The following is a 16,020-nucleotide window of genomic DNA, read 5'->3' on the forward strand; positions in this document are numbered from 1 at the left end:
ATTATGATTCCCCATATTCATTTTCTATTTTAGACTGGCTAGTTTGTTTTCACCTATGGAATTCAGATGCCACATCTTGTTTAGAGCAGGAAACCAAGTATTGTGCACCTCATTACACAGCTTGAAAAAATTTAGCCTATGCTACAAGTGGGATTTTTTTTTGGCAAGCATAAGGCCTAAGACATCTATTTCTGCACTATGTACAATGTTTTTTAAATAATGTTTCCAGCTTTGGGGTTGCTGAGACAATCTTTCAAAATGCATACTAATTACAAATGTAGTGTTGCCCACACATCTACAATCAGGCTCCTTGAGCAAGTTAGAGGCTGCTCACAGCTCTTCCAATCAGCAGCAGAGTGGAACAGACAAGACCAGTTTCACAATAGCTACCTAAAGCTTTGTGACAGTCAGGGAACTGACAACAAAGCAGGGCAATGTTACACTGCTACTTGGGGAAGTAACGAGCAATAGCAGAAGCAACCACGGGTTTTACTGATGGAGAAGACCACCACAAAAAAGGGTGGCTTGAGAGAGAAGTGAAGACATCTCATGGTCTTCTCACAACAAGAAGTGGGCTCTGATAACAGAACAGATTACGGGAGACCTTCCACTGTTTACAATAGTCTAGCACCACTCAATAGAAGAGATTTAACCCTTCTCCCTTTTGGCAGCGAGATGAGGTACAACTTCAAATTGGTCTGAAATTTGCTAGTCAGAGGCTGATATGAAAGATGGATGTCCCCCAAGCAGACTTCAGGAAAAACATCATGCTAATGATGCAGGCTGGACATTTCAATATCTGCCACTCATCTTCTCTGGAGGAGCCCTATATCTTCATCTTCCTTATCTACCTGTGGTTAGTAGGTGTCTGGTAATTTTTTTTCAAGCCCAAAAAATAAAAACATTTTCACATTAGGTGATTCCCAGTATCTCGCACCAAAATATAACAAAGAGGCAAATGGTTTTTGAAACATTTAAGGATGCAAATCAACTTTATCAGCAGCCAAGTAGAAACTGAACAAAAAATATTATTATTCCACTGTATATGTCTGTTACCGGAGTCTTCTGCACCCCACCTCTAAGGTAAAAATATCCAACATACCAAAATAAAGGCTTCTTTACAGATTAGAGTGAAAAGGTCCAGACATATTGTTAGGTAAATACAATAAAAGTCAAACGATAAAGTTAATTATTCTCCACCAAAAAAGGGAGTCAAATAGGCTCTTCTAAAACTTTTTTTTTTAAAAACACACCACCACATTTGTGCATTTCTAGCCAAACCTGCTTTACAGCAACAATTGAGTGAACTCGTTTGGTTCAGTTCAGCTCTCTGGAGGAAGAAACCCTACTCTCAAGTACAGGAGTACTTATGGAAATGCTCACTGCTGCCAGAGTTCCCCAGATTCCAGACAGGACTGCCTGGGCTGCTGCCAGCTCCACTGGCACCTGGATTCCCCAGGGCTCAATTCCGGGGCTACCCAGCCACCTCCAGCCCCGCTCAGAAGCCATCGGCCAAGACTCCCCGGCTGCCTGACTTCGTTGACTCCAGGGGTTCCCTGGCCCCGCATGTCCCAGATAACGCCGGGAAGTTCCCCAGCAGGTCCGCCAGACTGGCTGCTGCTGGGAGTTAGCGGGATTCCCCGGCTGGGGCCAGCTGGCTGCCACCAGCCCCACTGACGGAGCCAATTCTACTCCCACCAGTGGTTTCCTGGGGTTCCCTGGATCTGCTGCACGGAGTCCCTCAAATGGGGCAGGGTCTCCTTGCTCACCACTTGGGTCCAGCCAATATCAGAGGTTCCCAGGCCAAAATGAGGGCTCCCTGCTTGCCATCTGGTCCCACTGGTGCCAGGGGTTCCCCAGCCAGACAAGGTCTGCTCAGCACTGCATTCTCTGGCTAGCTCCCACTCCCACCTCCATGGATCTCTGGTCCAGCAACACCCATAGCCCTGCTGGACCACAGATGTTGCCACCAGAGTGTCCTATATTTGGGTGGTTCAACCAGTTCTGCAGACTCAGGGCTAGAGTATGTGCTATGGCTGTTGTTCCTTCCTATACATCTGTGGCATTCTTGATTTCAGCCTATGGATCCATATGATAGCAAGTCCATTGGCTCCTCTCACTCTCTACCCCTAAAGTCATACTACACAGCTCCCACCAAAAATACAATAGTGTTTTGTCAATATTTTATTAAAGTGATCCCTCAGATTTTCCTTTCCTAAGCCTATGATAAAGCCCATGTATCAGAAAAAAACATCATCAGAGTTAAGGAACTGAGCAACGCCAGATAAATCTTTTATTAAATATAAAGTCCTTCAGAAATTATTTTGAGCCTCAAAGACAAGGTAATTTAGCTATAGCTAGGAAAAAATGAAAGCAGGAAAATTACATGTCATTTGTCCCCACAATTTTTTGGAGAATTTCAAAAAATAATTTTCAAGAATTCCCTCCTGAACATTATTCCACATATAGTTCTCAGATCTAACTAATAGCAATAAAACACCTCAGACTTTTTAAAATCAAAGAAATTACCCTCAGCAACAAAGTAAAAAAAGGGAAAAAATCTGTGCTGGATGCAACACATGCCAACTTAGGAACTAAAATTACACAAGATGAAAGTAATTCCACTGAGGTATATTCATACCCATGTAGTTGAAAGATCTGTGTAATATCATTAGTAAGAAAAATTTATTATTCATGTTCAATTATTCATGTCTTATTCTGGTTCAGTTTTTTAAAAATAGACTACTTTTATTCTCTGAGAGAAGTAAAATTAGTCCAACTAATTTTTACCAAGTATTCACAAAGAAAAAGCTAGTTTTGAAGTTAGAGCAAATAACACCTACCAAACACAAGTATGAACAGTGTGTTTAAAGATACCACCCAGAAGACATGTTCCTGGGGAAGAAAAAAAAAGATAATTTCAGTAAAAGCAGGGTATAAAAAGCATGTAAGTCACATAATAAGCCAATTAATACATCTGAGTTCTTGGGAAGGGAATGAATTATAATGAGCTAAGTTGCAAGCTGAAACATTTCTAAATTTCAAGGCCTCCAAAATGAAAGTGTATGTTGTAAGTGAAAATGGTAGCAATAATGGAAATTATTCATCTATTGGAAACTTAAAGTTGCTAAAAATGTTACTTTATGATCAATAAATGTGTTTCCACCCAAACAGCCACATTCCAAATAGGTTTTTATAAAAGAAGCGCTTTTCCTCTGCACTTTTTAAACACATGCATTTCACCTCTAAATCTGAAACCAACTATATTGGTTTTCATTGTCTGTAGCTGAGAGAAATACAGAAGTAGTACATAAAGAACATAAGGAGAAGTACACCGAATGCTTAAAATAATGTATTAATACATCATTTGTTATTGGTAACTTAGCTACACAAGTTTTGTTCGTAACAAATATAAGAATTCCTTGGCAAATTAAGACTTCACTTACTAAAAAAACCAGAGATCCATCAAGCCCAAGCATCTAAGAATAAAAGAAAAAGTTGAATTCATTCACAGTTCCGTGCTCAAAAACCATCACACTCCCACAAGCAGCTTCAAGTTTACCTTTTTTCAAAGCCATTTTGTATGTTAAATTTTAAGCTAATATTTCAAGGTATTATAGAGCTTACATATTTCACTTAACAATGTAAACTACTTTTGAAATTTCAGATAAGCTTCTAAGCACCTTACAGTCAAAGGTGACACCACTAAGGGTACGTCTAAACTACATCCCTCCGTCGACGGAGGCATGTAGATTTGTGTATTCGAAAAAGGGAAATGAAGCCGCGATTAAAATAATGGCGGCTTCATTTAAATTTACATGGCTGCCGCGCTGAACCGACAAACAGCTGATCAGCTGTTTGTCGGCTCCGGGCACTAGTCTGGACGCTCCCCTGTCGAAATGAAAGCCTTTTATCGACATCCCCTGTAAACTTCATCCTACGAGGCATAAGGGGGATGTCGATAAAGGGCTTTCAGGTCGGCGCATCGCGTCCAGACTAGCGCGCGGAGCCGACATACAGCTGATCAGCTGTTTGTCGGCTCAGCGCGGCAGCCATGTAAATTTAAATGAAGCCGCGATTATTTAAATCACGGCTTCATTTCCCTTTGCTTATCTGTCTAATCTACATGCCTCCATCGACGGAGGCATGTAGTCTAGACACAGCCCAAGAGTGCTCAATGTGCTGTTCCCCATCAAGAAGGGAATATACTTAAACACACAAACTGGCAAGAAGATCAAAGAGAGGTTTATAAGAATATTGCATTTACACTTTGTAAAATTCTGAAGTCAATGTATGTATTTATTCATTAAAAGTTTCTGAAAATAATTAAAATATTTTTCAAGTACACAAATAGTTCTGGAATATTTTTTTCCATTAGAAGAAAAAGTGAGCCTAAAGTTTATGCTGAAATCAAAAGAGCTAATTGCTACTTTCAGGAAACAGTAAGTAAGGATCAGAAATTCGAGTTTATATTGAGTCCTTTTCACCAAACTTTTTTAAATAAGACAATGCAGTGAGCATTTTGTATCATTAACAAAGGACTTTTCCATCTCATTGTATCTTGCTACGAAGACTGCAAGAACGTTTCAGTTAAGGAACTCAAACTAGAAAAATGAAATGAGTTTACCTTGCTGTATTGGAAATTGTTCTTACACATACTCTTGATGGTTTTTATAAGTTGTATACTTATATCTATACATACATTCACAGAAAAATTAGTTTAAGTCATGAATCATTTAACATCTATTGGCAAATTTAGGAGCAAAACTGAAGGTCTCAAAAGTACCTTGTTGAAAGGTACTCTTAATTATGTTTCTGTACTGCAATCAAGGAACTGCTTCTTTTAAATTGTTCCTTAATACTGTATACAGTATTTTTAATCTGATTATTCTTGGGAGTCACTGATACTTGAATTTCATGTAAAATGTGGCTGATTAGGTATCAGAACTAATTTTCAATTAGGTTTAAATTCATTTTAAGTATAAGTCAATGACCGAGAAAGTTCAGAATATTTCAGAATGACTCTTACTCACTCTCTCCCATGTAAGCTCTTCTGCTGCTCGATCCCATTCCAAAGCATTCCAATTCATGTCATCTACAGAGAAATTATAATGGTTAAAGCTACCAAATGACCCTCACCTAAAGCAGCACATCTGTAAGAGCTTTATTATGATTTTATCTAGAAAAAATACAAACTGCATCCCATTTATCTCAGTCAGTACATCAGAAGGGGATACAAGTCAAAAACACATTTTTAAAGTAATTATTCTCTTTAAAGTTTAACTTTTTCGTAATTTATTAATGTAGGGATTCCTGAATCCACAGTGTTGCTTAAATTTTAACTCTTCATAAACTGCTAATTATTTCAGTGCTCATCAAAAAACAAACTACATAAACATTGTGACACACAAAGAGGAGGTAAATAGGCTGAACTCTTAGCCTACTGGCCTTGGTAGTTTCCCTAAGCAGATTAAAAATACAGATGTCAACCATAAAAGTATATTTTCTATTTCCACTTCTTTTCAATAATTTACATGATCATTTTAGGGTCATGCTCCTGCTCTGTGTCACCTGTTACCTTGGGCTCCATTGTTTGCATCTGCTGCATCTTCTACTACAACATCTTCCTCTTCATTGTCTTCCTCTTCCTCATCTCCCTGTTCTTCCTGAATTTCTGGGTTTTCACCTACAACTGCATTCTCAGCAGGGGGATTAGCAGGTTGATCAAGTGCAGCATTTTCACCTCCACCATTCCCTACCCCCTGAGCCTGCAGAGACAAGATTTCAGTGCAACAAGTACCATTGAGCTTTGATCAACGTCCAGAAAAACAAGTGATCAAGGCAAATTTTTAGTTTCACTTAAAAATATAACATAAGCCATTGCTTCTGGCAGTGTCATACCTCTTAAAATCTTAACACTCTTATTGGAATTCCAGAGATTCAATTTAACAGTTTGCAAGAAAAATATTTAACAACACTGTCAAATTAAAGGCCCATACTGCTATGTTAAAATTTTTTATCTATATAGTTACAGATACTTATAAAATGTTGCAGAAAGTTTGTATTTAGTTTGTGCATTTGACAGTAACCTGTTAATAGCCAATTTTTCTTTTGATGAAGAGACCCTTATGATAAGCAATAGGTATAGAGAAAAAAAATGAAATCGAAGAATAAAATAAATAATTCAGAACCTACTGTTTAAAAGGGATTCCAGCACAGAGGACTCAAACTTTACCAAACTATGGAAATCAACTTAAGAGATATTCGCAGGCAACTACAATTGTTCAAGTGGAAGTACAGGCAGTCCCTGGGTTACGTACAAGATAGGGACTGTAGGTTTGTTCTTAAGTTGAATCTGTATGTAAGTCAGAACTGGCGTCCAGATTCAGCCAATGCTGAAACTGATACGTTTCAACAGCGGCTGAATCTGGACGCCAGTTCTGACTTACATACAGATTCAACTTAAGAACCCCAGGCATCCCCAAGTCAGCTGCTGCTGAAACTGATCAGAGGCTGATTCCAGGAAGCCCGGGGCAGGGGCTTCCTGTAGTCAGCCACTGGTCAGTTTCAGCAGTGGCTGAATCGGGGACGCCTGGGGCAGAGCAGCTGGGGTGCTGCCGGGTTGGTCCAGTAGCGCCAAGGAGCGGTGCTGCGGGACCAACCGGCAGCGCCCCACATGCTCTACCACAGGCCTGGGGCTTTGCTCCACGTCTCCCTGGTCTGCTGGGGGGAGAGGGGCCACTAGCTGTGCCCCTCCTCCCCCAAGCAGACCAGGGACATGGGGAGCAAAGCCGCAGCGGTGGCGGAGTCCCGCGCCTCTGAGGCTTTGCCAAAGCAAAGCCTCAGAGGCGTGGGACCCCTCCGTCTCCCCAGCTTTGCTCCAGGTGTCCCTGGTCTGCTGGAGACGGTCCCCAGCAGACATGGGGCACCTGGAGCAATTTTTCTCGCCCTGGAGGTCGAGGTGGCGGGACCGCTGCGCTCTGGGCAGTCCCGCTGCCTGCGAGCTCCGGGGCGAGAAAGCCCCGTTCGTAAGTGCGGATCCGACATAAGTTGGATCCGCGTAACTCGGAGACTGCCTGTATTATTAGGAAAATTATACTTTTCATTTCTGTAATGAACTTTAATGATGGAAAGATGGATAGCTAGCATTATGTAACAAATCAGCTCTCCCTACGTGACTGGTAAATGTTCCAAGAATCAGTCTGCTGCCCAAAGACCTGTGGAAACTTGTTGCATCAGAAAATATTTTGCTGGCAGGTATTTAAAAAAAAATGATTTGACCATGTCGCTTCAAATTTGCTTTCTCATAGCTACAAGTTCCAACTTCACAAGCATTAAATCCTATTTGAAAAGATTTAATATATTATATATGGAGGAGGGTGTCATAAGAACCAAGATAGTTAGAAAATGTAAATAAACATTACTGTAAGATTCTACATTTTATAATGCTTCAGGATTGTATTTTGTACACATTATAGCTGTGATCATATTACCCTGGTAAATATAATTACATAAGACTATAACACAGCAGTTGTTCATGTAGAAATAAGATTTCCTTGCAGTAAAAATCATTAAGCTTAAGTGGACAGGTTTTTACCCTTTATTTCTCCCTGTGCACACCTTCCTGACAACAACTTTATTTTCAACTAATTGGCATTACAAACCTTTACCTCATTCTGTTGGCCAAGCCCATTGGGAAGCTGTTGATTTTGTTCCAACCACTGTGGTGCTCCACCATGGACAATCTGTTCACGTAACCATACGAGACTGATAAATGCACAGAGTGTGCATGTCACCACAAAACAACCCTGCAAACAATCTGCCAATAAATTTTCCCTGTTAAAAAGAATACATTTATGGTTAATACATTTTGTTAAAATACCTATTTCCAACCTTTTATGTTCACACAGAATCTTTCAGTCACAAGGAGTTAAACTAAATTCTGATTTTGTCATTTGAAAAGCCATGTTTCCCAGCTCCTTTAGTAAGCATGATACATAAATAATATCTCCATTTAAAGGGGAAAAAATTAAGTGAATATTTTTGAAGACTATCTTACTGAAGAAAACGGCATTCATTTAATTATAAGTACGTGCATAACACTCCCTTGCAAATTATCAAAGGCTTTATAATACAGGTGTGATTTTTTTTCCAGAGGTTTTACTGTCTGCTCTATGACATTAGGAGAGGTTACACACCTTGTGTAATAAATGGGATTTGAAGGTGTATGCCCCCATGGGTGCTCCACATTAAATGCTTATGTATCCTACAATTTTAATTGGAAAATTTCTGAAACAGTGGCTGCTCTTTTCATGCCCTACATACCCATTCTTGTGCCCACTACCATAAGAACAGAAGAATTACCATACTGGGATAGACCAATGTTCCATCTAGCCCAGTATCTGTCCAGTATCCTGGACTTCTGCGCCAAGTGACGCAAGATGGGATGAAGATGGACAGGTTAGGAACTATTTAGAAAAGCTAAATGTACATAAATCCATGGCTCCAGACTTAGTGCATCCGAGGGTACTGAGGGAGTTGGCAAATGTCATTGTGGAGCCTTTGGCTATTATCTTTGAAAAGTCGTGGAGATCGGGAGAAATCCCGGATGACTGGAAAAAGGCAAATGTAGTGCCCATCTTCAAAAAAGGGAAGAAGGATGATCCAGGGAACTATAGGCCGGTCAGTCTTACCTCGGTTCCTGGAAAAATCATGGAAGGGATCCTTAAGGAATCCATATTGAGGCACTTGAATGAGAGGAAAGTGATTAGGAATAGTCAGCATGGATTCACAAAGGGCAAGTCGTGCCTGACCAATCTGATTAGCTTCTATGATGAGGTAACTGGCTCGGTGGACATGGGGAAGTCAGTGGATGTTATATACCTTGACTTTAGCAAGGCTTTTGATACGGTCTCCCACAATATTCTTGCCAGCAAGTTAAGGGATTGTGGATTGGATAAATGGACGGTAAGATGGATAGAAATATGGCTAGAAGGCCGGGCCCAGCAGGTAGTGATCAATGGCTCGATGTCAGGATGGCGGTCGGTTTCCAGCTGAGTGCCCCAAAGTTCGGTTCTAGGACCGGTTTTGTTCAATATCTTTATTAATGATCTGGATGAGGGGATGGATTGCACCCTCAGCAAGTTTGCGGATGACACTAAGCTGGGGGGAGAGGTAGATATGCTTAAGGGCAGAGATAGGGTACAGAATGACTTAGGCAAATTGGAGGACTGGGCCACAAGAAATCTGATGAGGTTCAACAAAGACAAGTGTAGAGTCCTGCACTTGGGATGGAAGAATCCCAAGCATAGTTACAAGCTGGGGACCAACCAGTTAAGTAGAAGTTCTGCAGAAAAGGACCTGGGGGTTACAATGGATGAGAAGCTAGATATGAGTCAACAGTGTGCCCTTATAGCCAAGAAGGCTAATGGCATATTAGGTTGCATTAAGAGGAGCATTGCCAGCAGATCCAGAGATGTCATCATTCCCCTTTATTCAGCTTTGGTGAGGCCACATCTGGGCTGTGTCCAGACTCAGGGGTTTTTTCGGGAAAAGTAGCCTTTTTCCGAAAAAACTTCACCTGCGTCTAGACTGCAGCCGCGTTCTTTCGAAATTAAATCGAAAGAATGCGGCTTTTCTTTCGACGGCGGTAAACCTCATTTCACAAGGAAGAACGCCTTCTTTCGAAAGTGCTTCTTTCGAAAGAAGGCGTTCTTGAATGTAAATAGGGCTTCTTCGAAAGAGAGCATCCAGACTCACTGGGTGCTTTCTTTCGAAAAAGCAGCTTGCTCTTTCGAAAGTTCCGCGTGCAGTCTAGACGCTCTCTTTCGAAAGAGGCTCTTTCGAAAGATACTTTCGAAAGAGCCTCTTTCGAAAGAGGCTTGCAGTCTAGACACAGCCCTGGAGTATTGTGTCCAGTTCTGGGCCCCCCACTATAAAAAGGATGTGGACGCATTGGAGAGGGTCCAGCGGAGGGCAACCAAAATGATTAGGGGGCTGGAGCATATGACTTATGAGGAGAGGCTGAGGGACTTGGGTCTGTTTAGTCTGCAGAAGCGAAGAGTGAGGGGGGATTTGATAGCAGCCTTCAACTTCCTGAAGGGAGGTTCCAAAGAGGATGGAGAAAGGCTGTTCTCAGTAGTGACGGATGGCAGAACAAGAAGCAATGGTCTCAAGTTGTGGTGGGAGAGGTCCAGGTTGGATATTAGGAAAAACTATTTCACTAGGAGGGTGGTGAAGCACTGGAATGGGTTACCTAGGGAAGTAGTGGAGTCTCCATCCCTAGAGATGTTTAAGTCTCGGCTTGACACAGCCCTGGCTGGGTTGATTTAGTTGGAATTGGTCCTGCCTAGAGCATGGGGCTGGACTTGATGACCTTCTGAGGTCTCTTCCAGTTCTATGATTCTATGAAATGCTGCAGAGGTGGATCAACAAGTCAAGGTGACTAATTAGTGACCTATTCCTTCTCATACACTCCCAGCATCTGCAAATCAGAGGACTGGAGAGGCCCAGAGCACAGGGTTGCACCCATGATCATCTTGGTCAATAGCCATTGAAGAACCTATCCTCTATGGACATATCCACTTCTTTTTTTAATCCAGTTTTACTTTTGGCCTTCAAATACTAGCAATGAGTTCTACATGCTGGTTGTGCACTGTATGAAGTAGTAATTCCTTTGTTTTAAACCTGCTGCCTATTAATTTTATTGGGTGACCACTGGTTTTTATGCTCTCTGAAGAAGCAAACAATACTTTCTTATTTACCTTCTTCACACAACTCATGACTTTATAGACATATCCCCCAGTCATCTTTTTTCTCCCAAGCTGTACAGCCCCAAGTTCTTATATGGAAGCTGTTCAATACCCCCAAATCATTTCTGTTGCCCTTCTCTGTACTCTTCTAATTCTAATATATCTAGCAACACTCCCAGCTAGCAGATTCAAGAGATTATGGAGTCTAGGGGTGCTCAAATAAATTGTGTGATTTGTGAGAGTTGTAGGATTGATTTCACCCAGTTTCTCTCTACACCTAGGTGGTGGAAATAATGTATTGCCATTTGCATAGCTATGCTTCAAGGACATAGTCATCTAGATAAGGGAATATAATTATCCCTAGCTTGTGAAGGTATGCTGTTATGACTAACTACTAGTTTCTTGGAGGAGGCAGGAGGAACTGTGTAAAGGGCAGGACCGGATACTGATATGATCTGTTCCCATCATGAAACTTAGGAACCATCTGTGTGAGGGATAGATTAGGATGCAAAAGTAAGTGTGCTGGAGATCAAGGGCTAAAAACCAGTTGCCCTGTTGCAATGCTAGAATGATGGTGATGAATGTGACCACGTGGAATCGTCTCTTTACAAACTTGAGTCTGCGAAGATCAGGAATAAGTTCCCACCCTCCTTCCTTTTTGGGGGGAGAGGAGCGGGTTAAAAAGTAGCAGTAGTAAAACTCTTTGCCTGTGTGTTGATGGGCAACAGGCTCCCTCACTCCTAACTGCAGGAGATGTTTTACCTCTCGATGCAGCTGCATCCCGAGGGAAGGGTGCCAGTGAGGACAACATCTGAAACTCATCTGTTGGAGGTTATAATAACCATTCATGGTAATACGGGTGTAGCTGGTCTGAGAACATTGAGATGGTCATGCATGACTTTAAACAGGCGGGAGATCTTCAAGGCTCTCGACCAGGCCTTCAAATTTGCTTATTTGGTGGTGGTGGAGGTTGAGATTCTGGTGCTGTTAGATGGCATCAGCATTGTGGTCTCTGTCAGTATGTTTGGACAAAAGGTCTCTGGTGGTGTAAGGAGGATACTGAGGCCATCAATATGGCTGATAACGATATTGCCTCTTTCTGGTTGCCAGGGGTGTATCCCAAGGGAGTGGAATATGGCATGACTTTCATTGTGTGTAGAACTTCATTGGTCTTGCCTGCAAACAGTTTTTCACCATCGAATAGAAGTTTGGTGTCCACTAGGGATGTTAACAGGTAACTGGTTAACCAGTTACCTACTAAGCATATGATACTTATCAAATAAAGGTTAACTGGTACTTGGGGAACAGCCCCACCGGGCCCATGTGGCACTGTCTGCTTCCAGCCCACGCAAGCCAGAAGTGGCAGCCCCACATGGAAACAGTCCCGGAAGTGGCAGCAGCTCACTCAGCCCCATGTGGGGCCCAAAGCAGCCAGGCTTGAGCAGTCCCCACCTCCCCTTGTTTAATCAGTTAACCAACCAATTTAACTTAACTGGACTGACTTTCTAAACAGTCTAGTTCTCGCAATGTAAAAGGCCAATGCACTTCAGACATCCAGAGTGTCTTTGTTCCCTACTCCCAGAATGCAACTTAAGCTAAAACCCTGGGAGAAATATGTCCTGGTTGACATGGAACTGAGAAACCACTTTATGGAGGAAAGCAGGGTGAGATCTTAGCTGCACCTTGTTCTTAAGGACTACAGCACATAGGAGCTCAGATATTCAGGCTTGACCTTAGGGCAAGTCACAAGGCGGTTACCTTGGGCCCTGCTTACTGCCTGGCGCCTGCCCACTTGCTGCCTTGCCTGGGCTCCATTGTCAGCATGCTGCCCCACTTGCCCACTCACTGCCCAGGCCAGGCAAGGCCCCACTTCAGCATGCCACCTTGGACCCTGCAAACTCTTTGGCCAGGCCTGCTGATAGTAAGGCCTGAGCTCTAGAACCCTGCTGGTTGAGGTTATGGCCACTATTAAAGCTACCGCTGTAAGAGAGGTAAAACAAGGAGCATGTTTGGTTCAAATGGTGGACTTGTCAGACTTGAGGGGACTAGGCTGAGGTCCCATGGAGTGACAGGTTGACACACTTGCAGATATAACCTGTCTCAGCTCTTTAAGAATTGAGGCCATATGGTGGGATCAGAGAACACCATATGGCCTTGTATGGCAGCCAGGCAAACTCTTATCAACGAACCTGAAATACCCTGCTGTTTCAGATAGAGTAAGTAGTCTAGGATAAGCGGAACTTGTGCCACCATCAGAGATGAACCAAGATGTGTTGCACAGATGGAAAACCTCTTCCACTTGCCTCATCAAGTGGCTCAGAGTTTCCTGCTGCCCAGGAGAACTTGACAAACATAGTCAAAGCAGAGAAGTTCCATGGGAATTCAGCCCCAAAACTTCCAGGCTGTGAAATATAAGGACTCAATGTCTGGGTGTCAAACACAACCATAGTCTTCAGTCAGAAGATCTGGGTAAAAAAATTGTGATTGGTACGTCCATTGACATGTCCAGGAAGGATGTGTACCATTACTGATGAGACTAGGCTGTCATCATTAAGATGATCTGTGCTCATTCCCTCTTGATCTTCAGGGGAACCTTGTGAACCAGCACAATAGGTGGAAAGGAGACAGACTCTCCACTGGAAAAGGAATGCATTGTTGCAGGTGCCTGGACTGTTGTGGCATGTGATGAACAAGTCCACCTGTGGAATACCCTATCTTTAGAAAAGTTGGCAACACCTAGGTGAAGAAACCACTCGTGTATGTGGAAAGACCTGCTGAGACTGTCTGTCAGGTTGTGCTGGGCCCCAGGAGGGTATGATGCTTGTAGGTAGACAATGTTCAACACAGAAGTCACATAAGGAGGGCTTCTCTGCTCAGAGGAAAGGACTGCACAAGGTTAGTAACCTTCCCTCCTCCTTTGAGGGTCCCCGTGGGTGCTCTACTTACGTGACTACGCAGCAGTATTCCTGCTTGGCGGTGGGCGCTCTGTGATGCAGGATTGGATGTTGGACAGTATGGTTGCAGCTCTGCAAATGATGTCTATTGGAAGACCCTTGAGGAATGTAGTTGTAGTAGATACTGCTCTCGTGGAGTGCGCCCGGATAACTGTTGGTGGCTGTCTGTGTTTCTGGGAGTAAGCCAGCTGTATACAGGTCAAAATCCATTTGGATATTCATTGTCTGGAAACAGGTTGACCTCTGGACCTGTCCACACAAGACACAAATAGCCTAGGTGTTCTTCAGAAGTCTTTTGTGCGTTCTAAGTAAAAGGCTAATGCCCTGCATACATCCAGCCTTGTTGCTGTCCTCGTGTGGTTTTGGGAAGAACACAGGTAGGTATATCAGTTTATTACAATGGAATGAGAGAGAACCCACTTGAAATTCCTGCCCAAGGTACCTAAGTGGGTTCCAAGGATAACCTTGTCCTTGTGAAATACAGTGTACGGTAGATTTGCCATGAGAGCTGTTATCCCTCCCACTCTCCTGGCTGATGTTATTGCCACAAGAAAGGCTACTTTAATTAAGAGGTGGAGTAGTGAGCAAGATGCGAGTGGTTCGAAAGGTCTCATGATTGAGTTGAGCACAAGGTTCAGATCCCATGATGGTACTGGCTCTAAGTGGTGGGTACAGATTCCATATGCCTTTCCGGAATTTCTTAATGCAAGGGTGGAAGAAAATGGAGTACCCTTGTATGGGTGGGTGAATGGCTGATATAACTGCTAAATGCACATTGATAGAACTAATTGATAATCCTGTCCTGTAGGTGAAGGATATATTCCAGTACATCTGATATCCCTGTCTTGAGGCCTGGAATTCGGCTCACACACAGGATCCAAATCTAGCCCACTTCTGCAGGAATGTTCATCTCGTAGTGGGTCTCCTGGAATTAATTAGGATGTCTCTGTCCCTTTGAAACAGGGTTAGCTTTTTGAGAGAGAGCCAACATTATTCAGGCTCGTAGGTTCAGTGTACGTATCACGGGGTGTGGTATGCACCCCTTATCCTGAGTCAAAGCTCATACCGGGGGAAACTTGTATGGCTGACGCATGCTGAGTTGTAGTATGGTAGGGTACCAGATTCGTCTTGGCCAGTTGAGAGCTACGAGTAGGACTTTTGCTGCCTCCTGTTTCGTCTTTATTACCATTTGATGTATTAGAGGTATAGGAGGAAATGAGTTTGCATTACACTGGGATTTCCCACTAATGTATGCATCTCCTAGAGACCGTGGTCCAATGCCCACTCTGGAACAATACAGGGGGCATTTGGAGTGTGTTGCAAACAAGTCTACTATCGGGTATCCCCATCTCCTGAACAGGTTGGTTATGATGGATTTGTTGATTTCCCATTCACGGTTCTGTAGGAATTGTTTGCTGAGGGCATCTGCTAGAACGTTGTCCTTGCACAGTAAGTGCATCGCAGTAAGTGTGATGCGGTGTATAATACACCATCGCCATAGTTTCATTGCTTCTGCACACAGGCTGCACGATCTGACTCCTCCTTGCTTATGTAATATGTCATCGCGGCATTGTCCGACATTATTCTCACGTGTTTGTCTTGTATGTGTGGAAGTGGAAGTAATTGAGCACATGCCCTCCTCACTGCTCTGAGTTGCAACACATGTCTGTTGTGATAGTGACAGATGGAAGTGGCGTTTGAAATGGAAGACCTACGCAGACGTTTGTCTGTCCACCAGTTTAGGGTGTCCTTGGCCTGTCTGGGCACAAATTGTTTTGTGGAGTGGATGGTGCCTGAGTGGATGGTGCCTCTTTTGTGGAGTGAATGGCACAGAGTGTAGTCATGCTTGGAATGGCCTCATATGTAATCAGGCATTGGGGACTATGAACGTGGACGCAGACATGTGTCCTAGTATTAGCATGCATCTCCATTCTGTGGTGTATGTGCAACTCTGTATGGATACAATCAAATCACGCATTCTTGGCCACCTATGGGTCAGCAGTGAATCTATGCCCCGACTGCAGTTCAACTGTGCAACTATGAACTCCAATGTCTGTCGGAGTGAGGGTGCACTTCTCCAGATTCAGCAAGAGCCCAAGCGTGTCAAACAATGCTCTTGTTGACTCCAGTGAGTGTTCCATGTCACCATAGGTGGACGCCATGATCAGGCAATTGTCGAGATACGGAAACATGCTTATACATTTTCTTCACAGGTGTGCTGCTACCACAGACAGGACTTTGGAAAAGACTCTGGGTGCCGTATACAGCCCAAAGGGGAGGACCCTGTACTGACAGTGTAAGTCTTTGAGGGTGAA

The 16,020-nt window shown here is 43.1% G+C and overlaps 1 protein-coding gene across 1 annotated transcript in view; it reads right to left on the reverse strand.

Moving 5' to 3' along the window:
• MARCHF6 (membrane associated ring-CH-type finger 6) overlaps positions 1–16,020 on the reverse strand; it is a 100,138-nt gene that overhangs the window by 42,465 nt on the left and 41,653 nt on the right. The window contains exons 6-10 of the mRNA XM_075921472.1: positions 7,671–7,836; positions 5,579–5,768; positions 5,034–5,095; positions 3,447–3,479; positions 2,844–2,895 (exon numbers count right to left, since the gene is read on the reverse strand). Coding sequence (XP_075777587.1) covers positions 2,844–2,895; positions 3,447–3,479; positions 5,034–5,095; positions 5,579–5,768; positions 7,671–7,836 — 503 coding nt within the window. The remainder of the gene's footprint in view (positions 1–2,843; positions 2,896–3,446; positions 3,480–5,033; positions 5,096–5,578; positions 5,769–7,670; positions 7,837–16,020) is intronic.

Source organism: Pelodiscus sinensis, chromosome 2 (assembly GCF_049634645.1).
Source record: "Pelodiscus sinensis isolate JC-2024 chromosome 2, ASM4963464v1, whole genome shotgun sequence".
Lineage (NCBI taxonomy): Eukaryota > Metazoa > Chordata > Testudines > Trionychidae > Pelodiscus > Pelodiscus sinensis.